The sequence below is a fragment of the Gekko japonicus genome, unplaced genomic scaffold, assembly GCF_001447785.1.
Source record: "Gekko japonicus isolate JY-2015 unplaced genomic scaffold, Gekko_japonicus_V1.1 scaffold1857, whole genome shotgun sequence".
Lineage (NCBI taxonomy): Eukaryota > Metazoa > Chordata > Lepidosauria > Squamata > Gekkonidae > Gekko > Gekko japonicus.
The window spans coordinates 192,833-206,395 of record NW_015172611.1 but is presented as its reverse complement, the minus strand read 5'-3'; the positions used below and the strand labels follow the sequence as shown (position 1 = coordinate 206,395).

At 50.3% G+C, this 13,563-nt stretch overlaps 1 protein-coding gene across 1 annotated transcript in view; it reads left to right on the top strand.

The window, feature by feature from the left end:
- The window catches only part of RAP1GAP2 (RAP1 GTPase activating protein 2), a 102,412-nt gene that overhangs the window by 19,440 nt on the left and 69,409 nt on the right, over nucleotides 1-13,563 (top strand). Inside the window, exons 2-4 of the mRNA XM_015421632.1 lie at nucleotides 4,554-4,589; nucleotides 6,335-6,379; nucleotides 11,493-11,525. Coding sequence (XP_015277118.1) covers nucleotides 4,554-4,589; nucleotides 6,335-6,379; nucleotides 11,493-11,525 — 114 coding nt within the window. The remainder of the gene's footprint in view (nucleotides 1-4,553; nucleotides 4,590-6,334; nucleotides 6,380-11,492; nucleotides 11,526-13,563) is intronic.

Sequence of the window (13,563 nt, the reverse complement as noted above, 5' to 3'; positions counted from 1 at the left end):
CCGGCCGGCCTGCCTGCCTGCCGGCTCCGAGGAGGAGGCGGCGGCGGCAGCGTTCGCAGAGCATCTCCTGCGCACGCGCAGGAGACGCTCTTGCACTTTCGGGGGGATTTAAACATCCCCCCGAAATTTTTTTTAACTTTTTTAATTTTTGTGCACACGTGGGGACTGGCCCACGTGTGCACAAACCTCCCCTGGCCCCCCAGCTGCCCCCGGAGTGCTGATTTAGCGATCCGCACTCCGGGGGCAAGTTCACTATTAGATATATAGATTCATTCAGTGTATACCCCACCCTCTCCACCAAGGCAGGTTCAGGGCGGCTTACATAAAATTCCATATAAATACAATTAAAACCAATAATAAAACCACCATAAAACAATTAATTTGTTGATTTTCCTGAAGTGCTAGAATGATGATCTGATAAAGTGCAAGAACAGTAGGTTTGAAATTAACAGTACTACTTAGGTGATGACAACAGTCATGATGGTATTTTCCCACCAGCTTAGTTTGTTCAGCTGGGCACAGGCTGTAGATGGTATGACCAGGGCACAGAATCACTCCTCAGATGTTTGGTGTGGCTCCTTAGTCGAAACCTCCATCTTGCAGGACCTGCAGAACTGTAAAAGAACTGTCTTCTGGGAGCTCATTCCACCAGTATGGAGCCACCACTGAGAAGGCCCTGGCCCTAGTTACGGCCAGCCTGGCATCTTTGGGGCCTGGGAGGGCCAGTCAATTTTGGGACCCTGAGTGCATTGCTCTCTGCGGAACATGTGGGGGAAAGGCGGTCCCTTAGGTATGCTCAGGGGTCATTTTGGGGGGGAACGCGGGGGATCGCAGTTCCCCCGGGTGAGGTGCGGGGGGCGGGGCACACTGCTTCGGGCCGCCCCACTTCCAGGCCTCATTCAGCCAGGAGGAGGCAGGAGAAAAGGGAGGGTAAGTTGCTTCCTCCCCGCCTCTCCCCACCCCTGCCTGCCTGGGGCCAGGGAGGGCCTTGGCGGGGCTTCCTTGCAATCCCGCCGGCCTTGCAGGTCCACCACCAGGCCCCTGATGTCAGGGAGTGTGGCATATGCTAATGAGTTATGCTAATGACCCCTGGGTATGCTAGACCCTGACCATAAAGGGCTTTAAAGATCAAAACCAGCACCTTGAAGTGAACCCGGTATGCTATTGGCAGCCAGTGCAATGAACATAAGAACATAAGAGATGCCAATGTTGGATCAGACCAATGGCCCATCTAGTCCAACACTCTGTGTCACACAGTGGCCAAAAATACCAGGTGCCATCAGTGGGGCCAGGGCACCAGAAGCCCTCCCACTGTTGAACCCCCCCAAGCACCAAGAAGACAGTGCATCACTTACTCCAGCCTGAGAGTTCCTGTCTATACCTTGTAGCTGATAGCCACTGATGGACGTCTGCTCCATATGCTTATCTAATTCCCTTTTGAAGCCGTCCATGCTTGTAGCCGCCACCACCTCCCTGTGGCAGTGAATTCCATGTATTAATCACTCTTTGGGTGAAGAAGTACTTCCTTTTATCTGTTCTAACCCGACTCCTCAGCAATTTCATTGAGTGCCCATGAGTTCTTGTTTTGTGAGAAAGGGAGAAAAGTACTTCTTTCTCAGCCTGCTGTATCCCATGCATAATCTTATAAATCTCGATCATGTCACCCCTCAGTCGTCGTTTCTCCAAGCTAAAGAGCCCCAAACGTTTTAACCTTTCTTCATAGGGAAAGTGTTCCAACCCTTTTATCATTCTAGTTGCCCTTTTCTGCACTTTTTCCAATTCTACAATATCCTTTTTGAGGTGTGGTGACCAGAACTGTACACAGTACCCCAAATGAGGTTGCACCATTGATTTATACAGGGGCATTCTGATTTGTTTTCAATTCCCTTCCTAATAATCCCCAGCATAGTGTTGGCCTTTTTTATTGCAGCAGCACACAAACATTTTCATTTTTAATTGCAGTTGCACACACACATTTTCATTGAGTTATCTACTACGTCTCCAAGATCTCTCTCTTGGTCAGTCTCTGCCAGTTCAGACCCCATCAATGTGTATTTATAGTTAGGTTTTTTGGCTCCAATGTGCATCACTTTGCAGTTGGCCAGATTGAACCCCATTTGCCACGTTGACGCCGACTCGCCCATCCTCAACAGATCCCTTTGGAGTGCCTCACAATCCTCCCTGGTTCTCACCACCCTGAACAACTCGTGTCATCTGCAAATTTAGCCACTTCACTGCTTATTCCCAACTCCAAATCATTAATAAACAAGTTAAAAAGCATCGGGCCGAGTACTGATCCCTGTGGTACCCCACAATGCTTACCACCCTCCACTGAGAAAATTTCCCATTTATACTCACTCTCTGTTTCCTATTAATTAGCCAGTTTTTGATCCACAAGAGGACATGTCCTTTTATCCCGTGACTATTGAGCTTACTTAGGAGCCTTTGATGAGGAACTTTCACTACAGGCTTGATGTGCTCCCATGTAGAGAGACCCATCAACAGCCTGGCTGCAGCATTTTACAATAGCTGCAGCTTCCAGATTTGAGACATGTAGAGATCATTACAGTGGTCTAACCTTGAGGTGACCATTGCATGGATCACTGTTGCCAGGTCATTGCGTTTGAGGAAGGGAACCAACTGCCTGATCAGCCGAAGATGACAGAAGGCTGACTTGGCAGTGGCTGCTGCCTGGGCCTCCATTGCTAAGGAGGCACTGGCTGCGCCCCATTGAAGGCTGGGAGTGGGACCCCTGCCCTGGGGCAACCCTGGCTCAGGCACAGGACCTCCGTCTTTGTCGGATTCAATTTCAGTCAGCTCAGCCTAAGTCAACCAGCCATGGCTTGTGATGCCCGGTCCAGGTCTTCCAGCATGGAGTCAGACCAGCCACCCAACAACAGATAAAGCTGGGTGTCATCCGCATACTGGTGATACTCCAGCCCATGCCTCCGGGCAATCTGGGCAAGGGGGCGCATATAGATGATAGATAGCACTGGGGACAGTACCGCCCCTTGAGGCACTCCACATGTCAGTGGATGCCTTCGGGACAGCTGTTCCCCTAGTGCCACCCTTTGTCCCCGACCCTGAAGGAAGCAGGGCTTGGCCACATCCACTACAGCCAAAACCTCTGTGTGCTTGGCTACAGAGGGAAGGCCTGGAGAACGACCCCACCCGGTGACTCCGAGGTGGGGGGGCGGGGGGCCCCTGGAAGGATTGGGGAGGCATTTAAATGCCTCCCCGTGCCTTCCCCAGCCTGTCCAAGGGCCGGCTTGCCCAGGCTCCCCGCAACCATGGGGCGTCCGGGCAAGCCAAGGGAAGGCAGTTTAAACTGCCTTCCCTTGGCTTGCCCGGACGCCCCATGGTTGCGGGGAGCCTGGGCAAGCCGGCCCTTGGACAGGCTGGGGAAGGCACGGGGAGGCATTTAAATGCCTCCCCAATCCTTCCAGGGGCCCCCCGCCCCCCCACCTCGGAGTCACCGGGTGGGGTCGTTCTCCAGGCCTTCCCTCTGTAGCCAAGCACACAGAGGTTTTGGCTGTAGTGGATGTGGCCAGCCAGAACTCTGTTCCTGTGTGTTCCTGCCCCAAAATAGCCGTGGAAGGAAGGATGCAAGCCATTGCAAGGCAAGGCCCTGAACTCCAGGGTTGGCGAGGCAGTGGATCAGTAGTTGATGGTCGACTGTGTCGAACACTGCAGACAGGTCCAACAGCAACAGTTCTGCCAATCCGCCCCAATCCAGATGCCTCCAGAGGTCGTCTGTGAGGGCAACCAGTGCTGTCTCCATCCCATGTCCTGGGCGAAAGCTGGACCGGAAGGGGTCTAATGTGGAATTACTGGGAATTCAGTTGAAAACACAGGAGGCCGCTTTCTACTCGGTCAGACCCTTCGTCTATCAAGGCCAGTACTGCCTGCTTTGGCGGTCAGCAGCACTGCAAGATCTTAGGCAGAGGAGAACTTTCACATCACCTCCTACCTGATCCTTTTAACGAGAGATGCTGCCAGGGGTTGATCTGGGGTGGGGTGGGGCTTCTGCAGGCTTGCAGGCTGAGCAGCTGCTCTGCCACTGAGACACGGCTCCTCATTGATTCCGACGGAGGCCATTGTGTGAGGGCAGGGTGCGGCTCTTGCCCTAATCTAAAATGGCCCCATGGAGCTCCTGTTTGCTGCTTGGAAAAGGTTACACATACCAATGGGCAAATCATACCGCTCTGCGGCCATTGTAGGTTGGGCAGATGGTGAGGGGAAGACTTAATCCCTCCTCCTCGTGTGCTGCAGCCCTGACCCAAATCAGCCCCCCCCCCGGAAGGTTACTCTAAGAAACGCCACCGGTACTTGACATGGGCCTCCCGGCACAGAGCTGGGCTAGTTGGTTTCCCAGGTAGATCCGTCTGAGCTCCTGGACGGCAGGTGCCCGTGAGAGATGGTGTCTCATTCAGATTCAGAGGAATGTTAATTCAAAATGCTTTTTAACATTTCAGTTGGAAAAAAACCTTTTGTATCAGATCTGTTTGCATTTGCCAGAACACTCTGATGTTAATTTCCGTTTCCCCCCACAGTCGGCAGAATTCTTTGAAATGCTGGAAAAAATGCAGGTAAGTGTTGTGCAGCCCATCCGTGGGCCGTGTATGCCAAGGGCTCTGGATTATTTTCTCTCATTTTTTTAAACTGCAAAATGTATTTAACTTGCGGTGAGTGAAGACAGACATGCACCTTAATGCTGAAGACCGACATACTTTGGAAAGACAGGTGGAAAGGCTGCTGGAACTGGTCCAAGGATGTTTCCCCTGAATCCTGAGGTGCACAGTCAGCTCTGCACAGAATTGAGGAGGTGGCTGATTGGGAGCCCGATTGGGAGCCAGCCGAGAGCCGGAGCAGCAGCTGATCCGCCTTCCCTCCTCAGTCCCCAGGGGCCACTAGAGACAGCACCACGCAGCTGCACATGCCCAGTGGGGCTTCCGGACTTGAGCTTGTGGGGCTTTGCTGTTCTGCCTTGAGAGACCCCTTCAGGCAGCCAAAGTGCTTGTTTTCAGGGAACCTTCAAGACCAATAAAGTTTCATTCATGAATGCTCGTACCTTGGATAAAACTTTGTCGGTCTTAAAAGTGCCACTGGACTCAAACTTGGTTCTGCTGCTTCCAGTGTTCCCTCTAAGCTGAGTTGGTGTGAGCTAGCTCACAGTTTTTTAGACTCCAGCTCACACGTTTTTGCCTTAGCTCAGGAAGGATGGCTCCAGAGCAAACTAATTGATGCAGGAGCCAAACTGCTCACTCACGACTTTAATGCCAGCAGCTCACAAAGCAGAATTTTTGCTCACAAGACTCCGCAGCTTAGAGGGAGCATTGCTTCAGACCAACACAGATACTGTTTTCAGGGAAGAAAGAGAATGTGTTCCACCCCCGTGTGCCTCCCTTAGACCTCGGTGCTTGTCTTCACCTGGAGTTAGTTTTGAACGGGATTTTTCTAGGTTTTGAAGCTGAGGCAGTGCAAAAGACACTGGCCAAGGGGGGCAGTTTTCATTAAAGGAGGGTCCCCAGTAACTGGATGGATTGCATGTGGCCTGGCCAGAGACCCCCCCTCACCTGGATCTACTTTGGATTTGATTACTACTCTGTGGTTTTCCTGGGGTGGGGGTGAGGGTACAGAAACACTGCCCTCTCCTCTCCTAAAGCCAGGGCAGGTCTAACATCCCAGTCCACAGACCCCCCCTGACATGTTGCGCCAGGCAGCATCCGGAGGCTTCCCTGCGAGAGCCTCTGCAGGGCGGTCTGTGGCTTTGGGATCATCAGTGCTGGATGCAAGGGCGGCCCATGCGGCAGAATGCGCTTTGCTGCCAACCAGTGGGGTTTTCATTCTTTGGGTAGGGCTTCTCCCTCACGGCGTCACATCTTCAGAGCTTGCGCTCCAACGTGCGCTCACAAACAACCTCAGGGGACTCGTGTTCCTGAGTGCTCCGGAGTCTGACTTCTCTCGGGAGTGGGATGAGGAGGGGCTTTTGCCTTCTCCTCCGTGCTGTTTTCCTGAGCCGAAACAGCCACGGGGAGCCCTCTCTGACCTGCTGTGGGGCACCACAGGCTGCAGCCACTGTACACGGTGGGCCCCGGGGGCAAACAGGCCCCCTCTTGGCTGTTTTGGCTTCGAAAAATGGTGCAGAGGGAATGCCGGATGTTAGTTCTCTGACATTACATGTGAATGCAAGCTGGGTCAGGGAGCCGATATCACTCACCTCATCTCGTTTAGCTCTGGGTCTGTTTGCACGTTGACCTAGGAGGGCACATTCAGATCTTCTCAAACTGAATCCGGTAAATAGGCTGACCACTTGTTGTTGTATTTCAAACAGGCACCAAAATTAGAAGAACAAAGAAGCGGAAGCCAGAAAAATAAGGTGAGTTCTGGAGTGAGACTTTCCTCAGCTGGAAACTCTGCCAGGTCTCCCTTTTTGGGGAAGGGTTTTCCTTGGAGGATGGCAGGGCTCTCTCTCTCTCTCTCTCTCTCTCTCTCTCTCTCGCTCTCTCTTGAAAAAGAGGTTCCGGAGCTCTCAAGAGGGAAATGAAGTTCTCACCTGTATACTGAAAACTCATGAACTTTTAAACATTTTTAAAAGAATTTTGTTGAAGGGGTTCCGGAACTCTGTTCCTGCGCATTCCCCCAGGGAAAAAGCCCTGGATGCTGGGGATCAGAGTTTTAAGAGCTCCCCGCTTCCCCAGCAGAGGATCCATGGACGGAGGTGGGAGCACCCACGAAGGGTGACTTTCTTGCCTCCCCCCTCTTGTGGCACCCGGTTCCTGCGGGACAGGGGGCCACAGGATCTGGATTTCAGGGGGCATTTGGGGCTATTATGGAGGGGTGTGGGAAACTCACATCCCACTGGTGGAAATCCAGGCACCTGTGAAAATGCTGGTCTGGATCCAAGCTGGTGGGACGGGGTGGGGGGGATGGATTTCTTTTGGGCAAAAGAGCATTGGTGAGTTCAAGGGGATTTGCAATATCTCTTTTATTTACAAATACAAAACATCCTACAAACAATGTGACAAAACAAAGAGGAGGCAGGAGCTCCATCGTGGGATCTCTGTGTGTATCTCAGCAGTCACGAGCATTTGTGGCAGGCTCTGAGTTCATGAGGAGAGGGCATTGAAACTTTTCTCTGCCCTGCTTCACCTGTCTCAATTGCCTCTCCTCCCTCAAGAGGAGAGGGAGTTTGGGGGGGGGGAGGCAGGCACATCTGTTGTGTATTTGTCCCCACCTGAGGGCTACACCTCTCTCTCTGCACATTGCTCAGATCAAAATTGGCTCCCCCCCCCCTGCTGTGTGTAAAGATATAACTGGCGATGCTTGTAGGATCTTCAATGCTGCCCTTGTTGCAGGCTCTTAGGGCCAAACGAGACCTTGGATTTTTAAAGAGACAGGTCCAGGAAAATGACTGGGGATGGGGAGAGAAGCCCCTCCTCCCCTTACAGTGACTTCTAAGCTGAATTGGGCTCTGCCTTCTTTTTTTTGGGGGGGACATCCCCTGCAGCTGCACAGGGAGGGGGAGTTGAGTCCAGGCAACCGGGATTTGACTCTAAAAAATCTAACATCCAGTTTGGGCCCTAGAACAGCTAGTAAAGGTGCTGGTTCATATTTTCTGAATCAGCAGGCTAGACCTCCACAGCCTTCTAGGTCTCTCCAGCAGAAAACTCTTACCTTGCTTGATCACTGAGTCCATCTGCATTGCCCGAACTCAAACATGCCAGGAGCTGTTCCTCTGCCTCCACTCACGAGCCGAAGGGCGTCACCTTCGTATGGCGGGGGGGGGGGAGAGTTTTGTCATCAGCAATGAGCCTCAGTGCCCTTTGGCCAGGCCCTCCAGCTTCCAGGCCCTTGTCCCTCTTACATTGACCAACCTGGACTGTATCTATGCAAGATAAGTGACAAAATAAACTAAAAATGGAAAGCATTGGGGAAATACTTCAGCCTCCCTTGACATTCAGTAACAGATTTAAAAATAGCCATACATTGGGGGGGGGGGGAATAAAACGGAGATTCTAGTGAGAAACTGCTGTCAGAATTTCCGGGCAGATTTGCTGATGGGGAGTGGTTCTCCTCGTAGCTTTATGTAGCCTGTTTCTTTTACTTTGCCAGTTCATCACTACTTCGGAGAGATCCATGCTCATTTGGATGGGTTCCTTTACTCTTTGGAGTAGCTCTTGTTGTAATCTTCTGAATATTGGTGATAGTTGGTTAATCTTTAAGGATTTTACACTGTTTTATAATTTTATCATGTTTTATTTTATAAGCTCCCTCAAGCAAGTTCTTTGGAGAGGTGGCATAGGCATTTTATAAGTGAATAAATACGCTGTACTCTTCAGTCTGCCCTGACCTGGCTAGCTCAAACTCATCAGATCTCAGAAGCTAAGCAGGGTTGGCCCTGGTTAGTATTTGGATGGGAGACCACCAAAGAATACTTGGGTCACTACGCAAAGGCAGGCAGTGGCAAACCACCTCTGAGCGTCCCTTGCCTTGAAAACCCTACGGGGTTACCATAAGTCAGCTGTGACTTGATGGGTGGTGGTGGGGAAGACGTTGCAGGGTAATATAACCCCCCACCATGTGTTGGATTTCTGGGCTTTCAGGACTCCTTTTCTGATAACTTTGTTGCCCTTCTATTAATAGCCACATCAGGAAGATCCTGAAGAGTGCGGAACTTAAATATTTTAATCATATACACACACATGCAGGGATCAGCCACTTTTTATAATGAAGTTCCATATTATATCAATACTAGGAATAAGGCCCACTGTGGAAATGCATACAACGAGCTCTAGAAAGAGGCTCCGGGAGAGTGCCCCAGCCTTGGGCCCTCAGCATCAATTTGCTATGGCGACCTCAGCAGGGTATAATGACACAGAGTCCACCATTTTCTCCAGAGGAACTGATCTCTGCTACCTGAAGAGGAGTTGTAATTTTGAGTGAACTCCACCCCTCACCTGGAGATTGGCAACAATGGTTCCCCAAACTGGCAACAATGGTTCCCCAGGAGGAATGGCTGGTTTGGAGGGTGAAGTCTATGGCATTGTATCTGTCTGAGGTCCCACCCCTCCTCAAACCCCACCCTTTCCAGGCTCCACCCCTCAAGTCTCCAGGTATTTCCCAACCTGGAGTTGGCAATTCTATCTCCTTCCCAGCCAAGCATCAGCCTGCCATTATCGGCCCCTCACTCTTCAGCTTTCCATCTTCCCCACACACACCTGCAGCCTCTACTGTGCTCTGAAGCCCTGACTGCTACGTCACATTGGCTGTCATAGGAGAGCCATTTCAGCAGGGTATAAGGACACAGAGTCCACCATTTTCTCCAAGGGAACTGATCTCTGTCATCTGGAGAGCAGTTGTAATTCTGAGTGATCTCCAGCCCTTACCTAAAGATTGGCAACAAGGGTTGCCCAGGAGGAAAATTACAGTTTTTCTCTGCAATGGAGACCAAAACAGCTTACATCTCTTCTCCCCCTTTTGACTTGCACAACAACCCTGTGAGGTAGGTTAGGCTGAATGGTTCAAAATCACCCATTCCACAGCAAGAACCTGGTTATAGCAGACCGTGCTCTGAAGCGCTGACTGCTACGCCTGAAGATCACCAGGTATCATAGACTCTACCATAAAATCTCCAGGAATTTCCCTACCTGGAGCTGGCAACCCTAGTCAGCACTGGCCCCAATGAGTTTTCTCCCAAAGGCTAAAATAGGCGTGGAAAGGGCCTTTTACTGACAGAACCAAGCTTGGTTGCCTAGCAACAAGCACTGAGGGGAAAGTAGGGTTGCCAGCTCTGAGTAGGGAGAATTTGGGGGGGGGCGAATCCTGTGGAGGGCAGCGTTTGGGGAGGGGAAGGACTCAGCAGGGTATAATGCCATAGGGGAACTGATCTCTGCCTGGCAGACCCTGCTCTGAAGTGCTAACTGCTATGCCTAGGGTAGCCAACCTCCAGGTGGAGCCTGAAGATAGCCGGGTATCACAACTGAACTCCAGACAACAGATCTCCCCCCCTGGAGAAAATAACTGTTTTGGATGGTGGGCTCTATGGCATTCTGTTCAGCTGAGGCCTCTCCCCTCCCTAAACTCTGGCTTCCTTAGACTGGCTTCCTTAGTTACAGAATATCCAGGAATTTCCCAACCTGGAGCTGGCAACCTTAGTCAGGATGGGCCCCAATGAGTTCCTCACAAAGGCCTGGAAAGGGTTTCCTTCTACCACAGCCACTGAGGGAAAAGTTAGTCCCACAGAGAAGCCAACCAGGAGAAGTGTCTTTGTCGGGAGAGACAGCTGTTTGCCAGTAATTCTGACAGGGAACAGTGGCTGAGGTGGGAGCGGGTGGGGAAGAGGAGCAGACCCAGCACCTAGCCAATGGCATGTGAGTACTCTTGAGTGGCGACTGACAGGCTAATGGCTGATGGAACACATTGCACAGCCAATGGGAGAGCTGGAAAGTGCCACCCCACTACTCAATTATATATAAGGAGAGATTCCGAGCAAGAGATCAACAAAGAGCCACTGTAAGAAAGACCATTTGCACAACTGAAACTGTGCGACTTGACGTTACTGATAATTGACACATCGATTTATAGTTTATAATTTCGTAGCCAAAGACTAGTATGTGTAAATTCGTTATTAGAAAGTAGCGCAGGTATCACAATAAGTAATACAGAGAGGAGCAGCTGGCACTATTGTGCAATGGAATAAATCCATACGTGGCTCGCACTCAAATGCTTGGCCAGTGTTGACCTCTCTCATTTCCCTTTCGGTAAAGCATCTCTAAGAAGCCCTTTGGTCTCTTCAAAATCTTTGCCTGACCTTCCCCTTCATGTACTGGTTATTCTGGCACCCCACCTACCCATTAACATAAAATTTCCTTTTCTTTTTTTGAAGAGGCCATTTTTGGTTCTGTACTGAGCCGCACCTGGCTCTGAAGCCTAAGGTTGTAGACTCCTGATATAGATACTTGTCCCTACTGCGTATCACGCTGCATGCATCTGATGACGAGGGCTGTGGCTCGTGCAAGCTTTTGCTACAATAAATTTGCTCTAAGACTCCTCTCTGTTTTGCTTGCAGCAGACTAGGTCAGCCACCCCCTCCGTTGCTTGCAGACAGTCAGACTCATAAATGCACTGATGAAGCTGGTGGAAGGACTTGATTGTGACTGAAAAACCGAGCCCCTGATTAAAAATGGCTAGGTGGGGAGCACCCCTAATCCAGCTTTGTGTCAGGAGTTTGTTGTTTTTCCCTCTGCACTGTGAAGTATTTTGCTGAGAAGCTTATGCTGATGAAGAAAGCAGGGAGAGCAGGATTTCTACCCCCCCCCCAAACATGGAATGGCAATTGGTCATGGTCAGTTATTTTATTTTTAAATTTGCAAGATCTGTTCAAACCATTGTTGATTGCATCCCCTACCTAATAATGCAGCTTATCATATTCCAAATGGTGCTTGCAGTAGAATTAATGACACACTTTTCTTCCTCTGGATGTTTTTCAGGAGGACTATATACCATATCCCAGCATCGACGAGGTACGTGCTCAAGGGGGGGAAATGCTCCTGACAGCTTAATCCTAAAATGAGTCACATCCTTTGAGGTCCGCTGACTTCGGTGGACTCTCAAGATTGTACCTCTCCTGAGGAATGGAGGCCCATGAGGTCAAGCCCAAGGCCGTTTGTGGCCTGAGTGTCAGCATGGCTGAGGGGAGCTGCCAAGAAGGACTCTGCAGTGGCTCCAGTCCAGGCTCCTCCTCTGGTGCAGAAAGGGATGGAGGTGTTTAACACCGTCCCCTGTGATTGGCAGGCCGTGTGGAGCCTTTGGATTAGCTGGGACTGGAGTACATTGCAAGCGCCCGGCTGTTGCTGGGCCAAGCAACAGATCAGTGTCTGTGTTCATCCTTACAGCAGTGGTTCTCAAACTGTGGATCAGGGCCTAAAAGTGGGGTGTGGCTTTCTCACTGGTGGATCGTGAGGACAGGAGGGAAATAGGAGAAACAGGATGAGCCGGGAGAGGAGTTTCTGGGAGCCAGGATGGCAAATTTTGGCATCAACGTTATGGGCAGCAAGGCCATGAAATGCGGCCTTTTGCTCAATGACGCTAGAATCAGTATATCTATTTCTGAATCATACCGCAGAAGATGTGATTGCTAGAGCGGCAAACATGAGCTAGGGACAGACCAGTGGGGGATTTCTCTACAAAACTGAAGAAAGACCTGAAATCTAAAAATAAATAAATTAATTGGGGGATTAAAACTCCCCAAAAGAACAGATACAATGTCTGTAGCACTAAAAAATGTCCACTAAAGTCTCAGGAAAGACAAGAAGGCCTGGTGTGATCTGGTCCATGGGGTCGCGAAGAGTCGGACTCGACTGTGCGACTGAACAATAACAAAAAAGGTCTCAGTGGCTATTGTGGGTTGCTAGACAACCACAGCAATATTGCCAAGTCTTCCAAACATTGGCTTCTGTACATCATCCAGTTCCTCCGGTTGGTTCAGAGGTCTGTAGTATACCCCCACAACAATATCCCCTTCTTTTTCCCCCTCGCTCTATCCTTACCCACACACTTTCAACAGGGCAACTCTCGAAATCCTGAATTTCAGTGCAAGTGTATTCATTCTTGACACCTCCTTTTTTGTTTATTCTGTTCTGTTTGAACAAGGTATATCCTTCAATCGCTGTGCTCCATATATGAGATTCATCCCACCAAGTCTCAGTGATACCTATCAGATAATTCTTACTTTCCAATATTTGAAGTTCAAGTTCCTCCTGCTTATTTCCCATACTCTGTGCATTAGTATAGAGACATCTCAGATTACAGACATCCTTCCTACCATAGGTCCCTTCGAATTTACCTTAAAATTACTGAACTCACCTCTCTCCTGTTCATTTATTCTCTAGTCCCTCCCTTTCTTGAACTTAGTGTTGAGGATGTGTTGGATCCCCAAGCATCGAGAATAAATCCACGTTTTCAAGAAAAGCAAAATTTATTTCAAAGCATTGGGAAGACACTCAAACACGTTCTTTGTTAGAACTGACTACAAACAGTTAGGGCAAGCAAAATAAAGGGATTTGAAACAGATACAGAACCAATGGGTCACTTTCCCGCTGGCGGGTGAAAGGAAACGGTTGCGCGCTCATTCCCTGAGAACCAGGCTATCTCCAGACATAACACAGGTGCAGTTCTCAGGCTCTAAAAGCAACAAGCAGGCAATGAAGCGAACTCCCCCAGTACGTCCTCCAGTTGTTTGGCTTAGGCATTACAGCAGATTAAAATAATAGCACACAGGCAAAGGGGGGGTAGCAACTGTACAGAAGAACCAGCAACACAGAACTCCATGGCAGCTTGCTGACATACTGCCCCCTCAAAAATACACATTAACCACCGTCTCCCGGGCTGGGCGGGAGAACTCCCGGTTTGGGCGGGAGACCTCCCGGTTTGGCCGGGAACTTCATGTGGAACTCACGAAGTAGATAAGGGGCCCGAATATCCCCTTCTTCCACCCATTCGCGGTGCTGGGGTCCGAAGTCCACCCATTCAATGAGATACCAGAGCTTACCACGCTTAAGT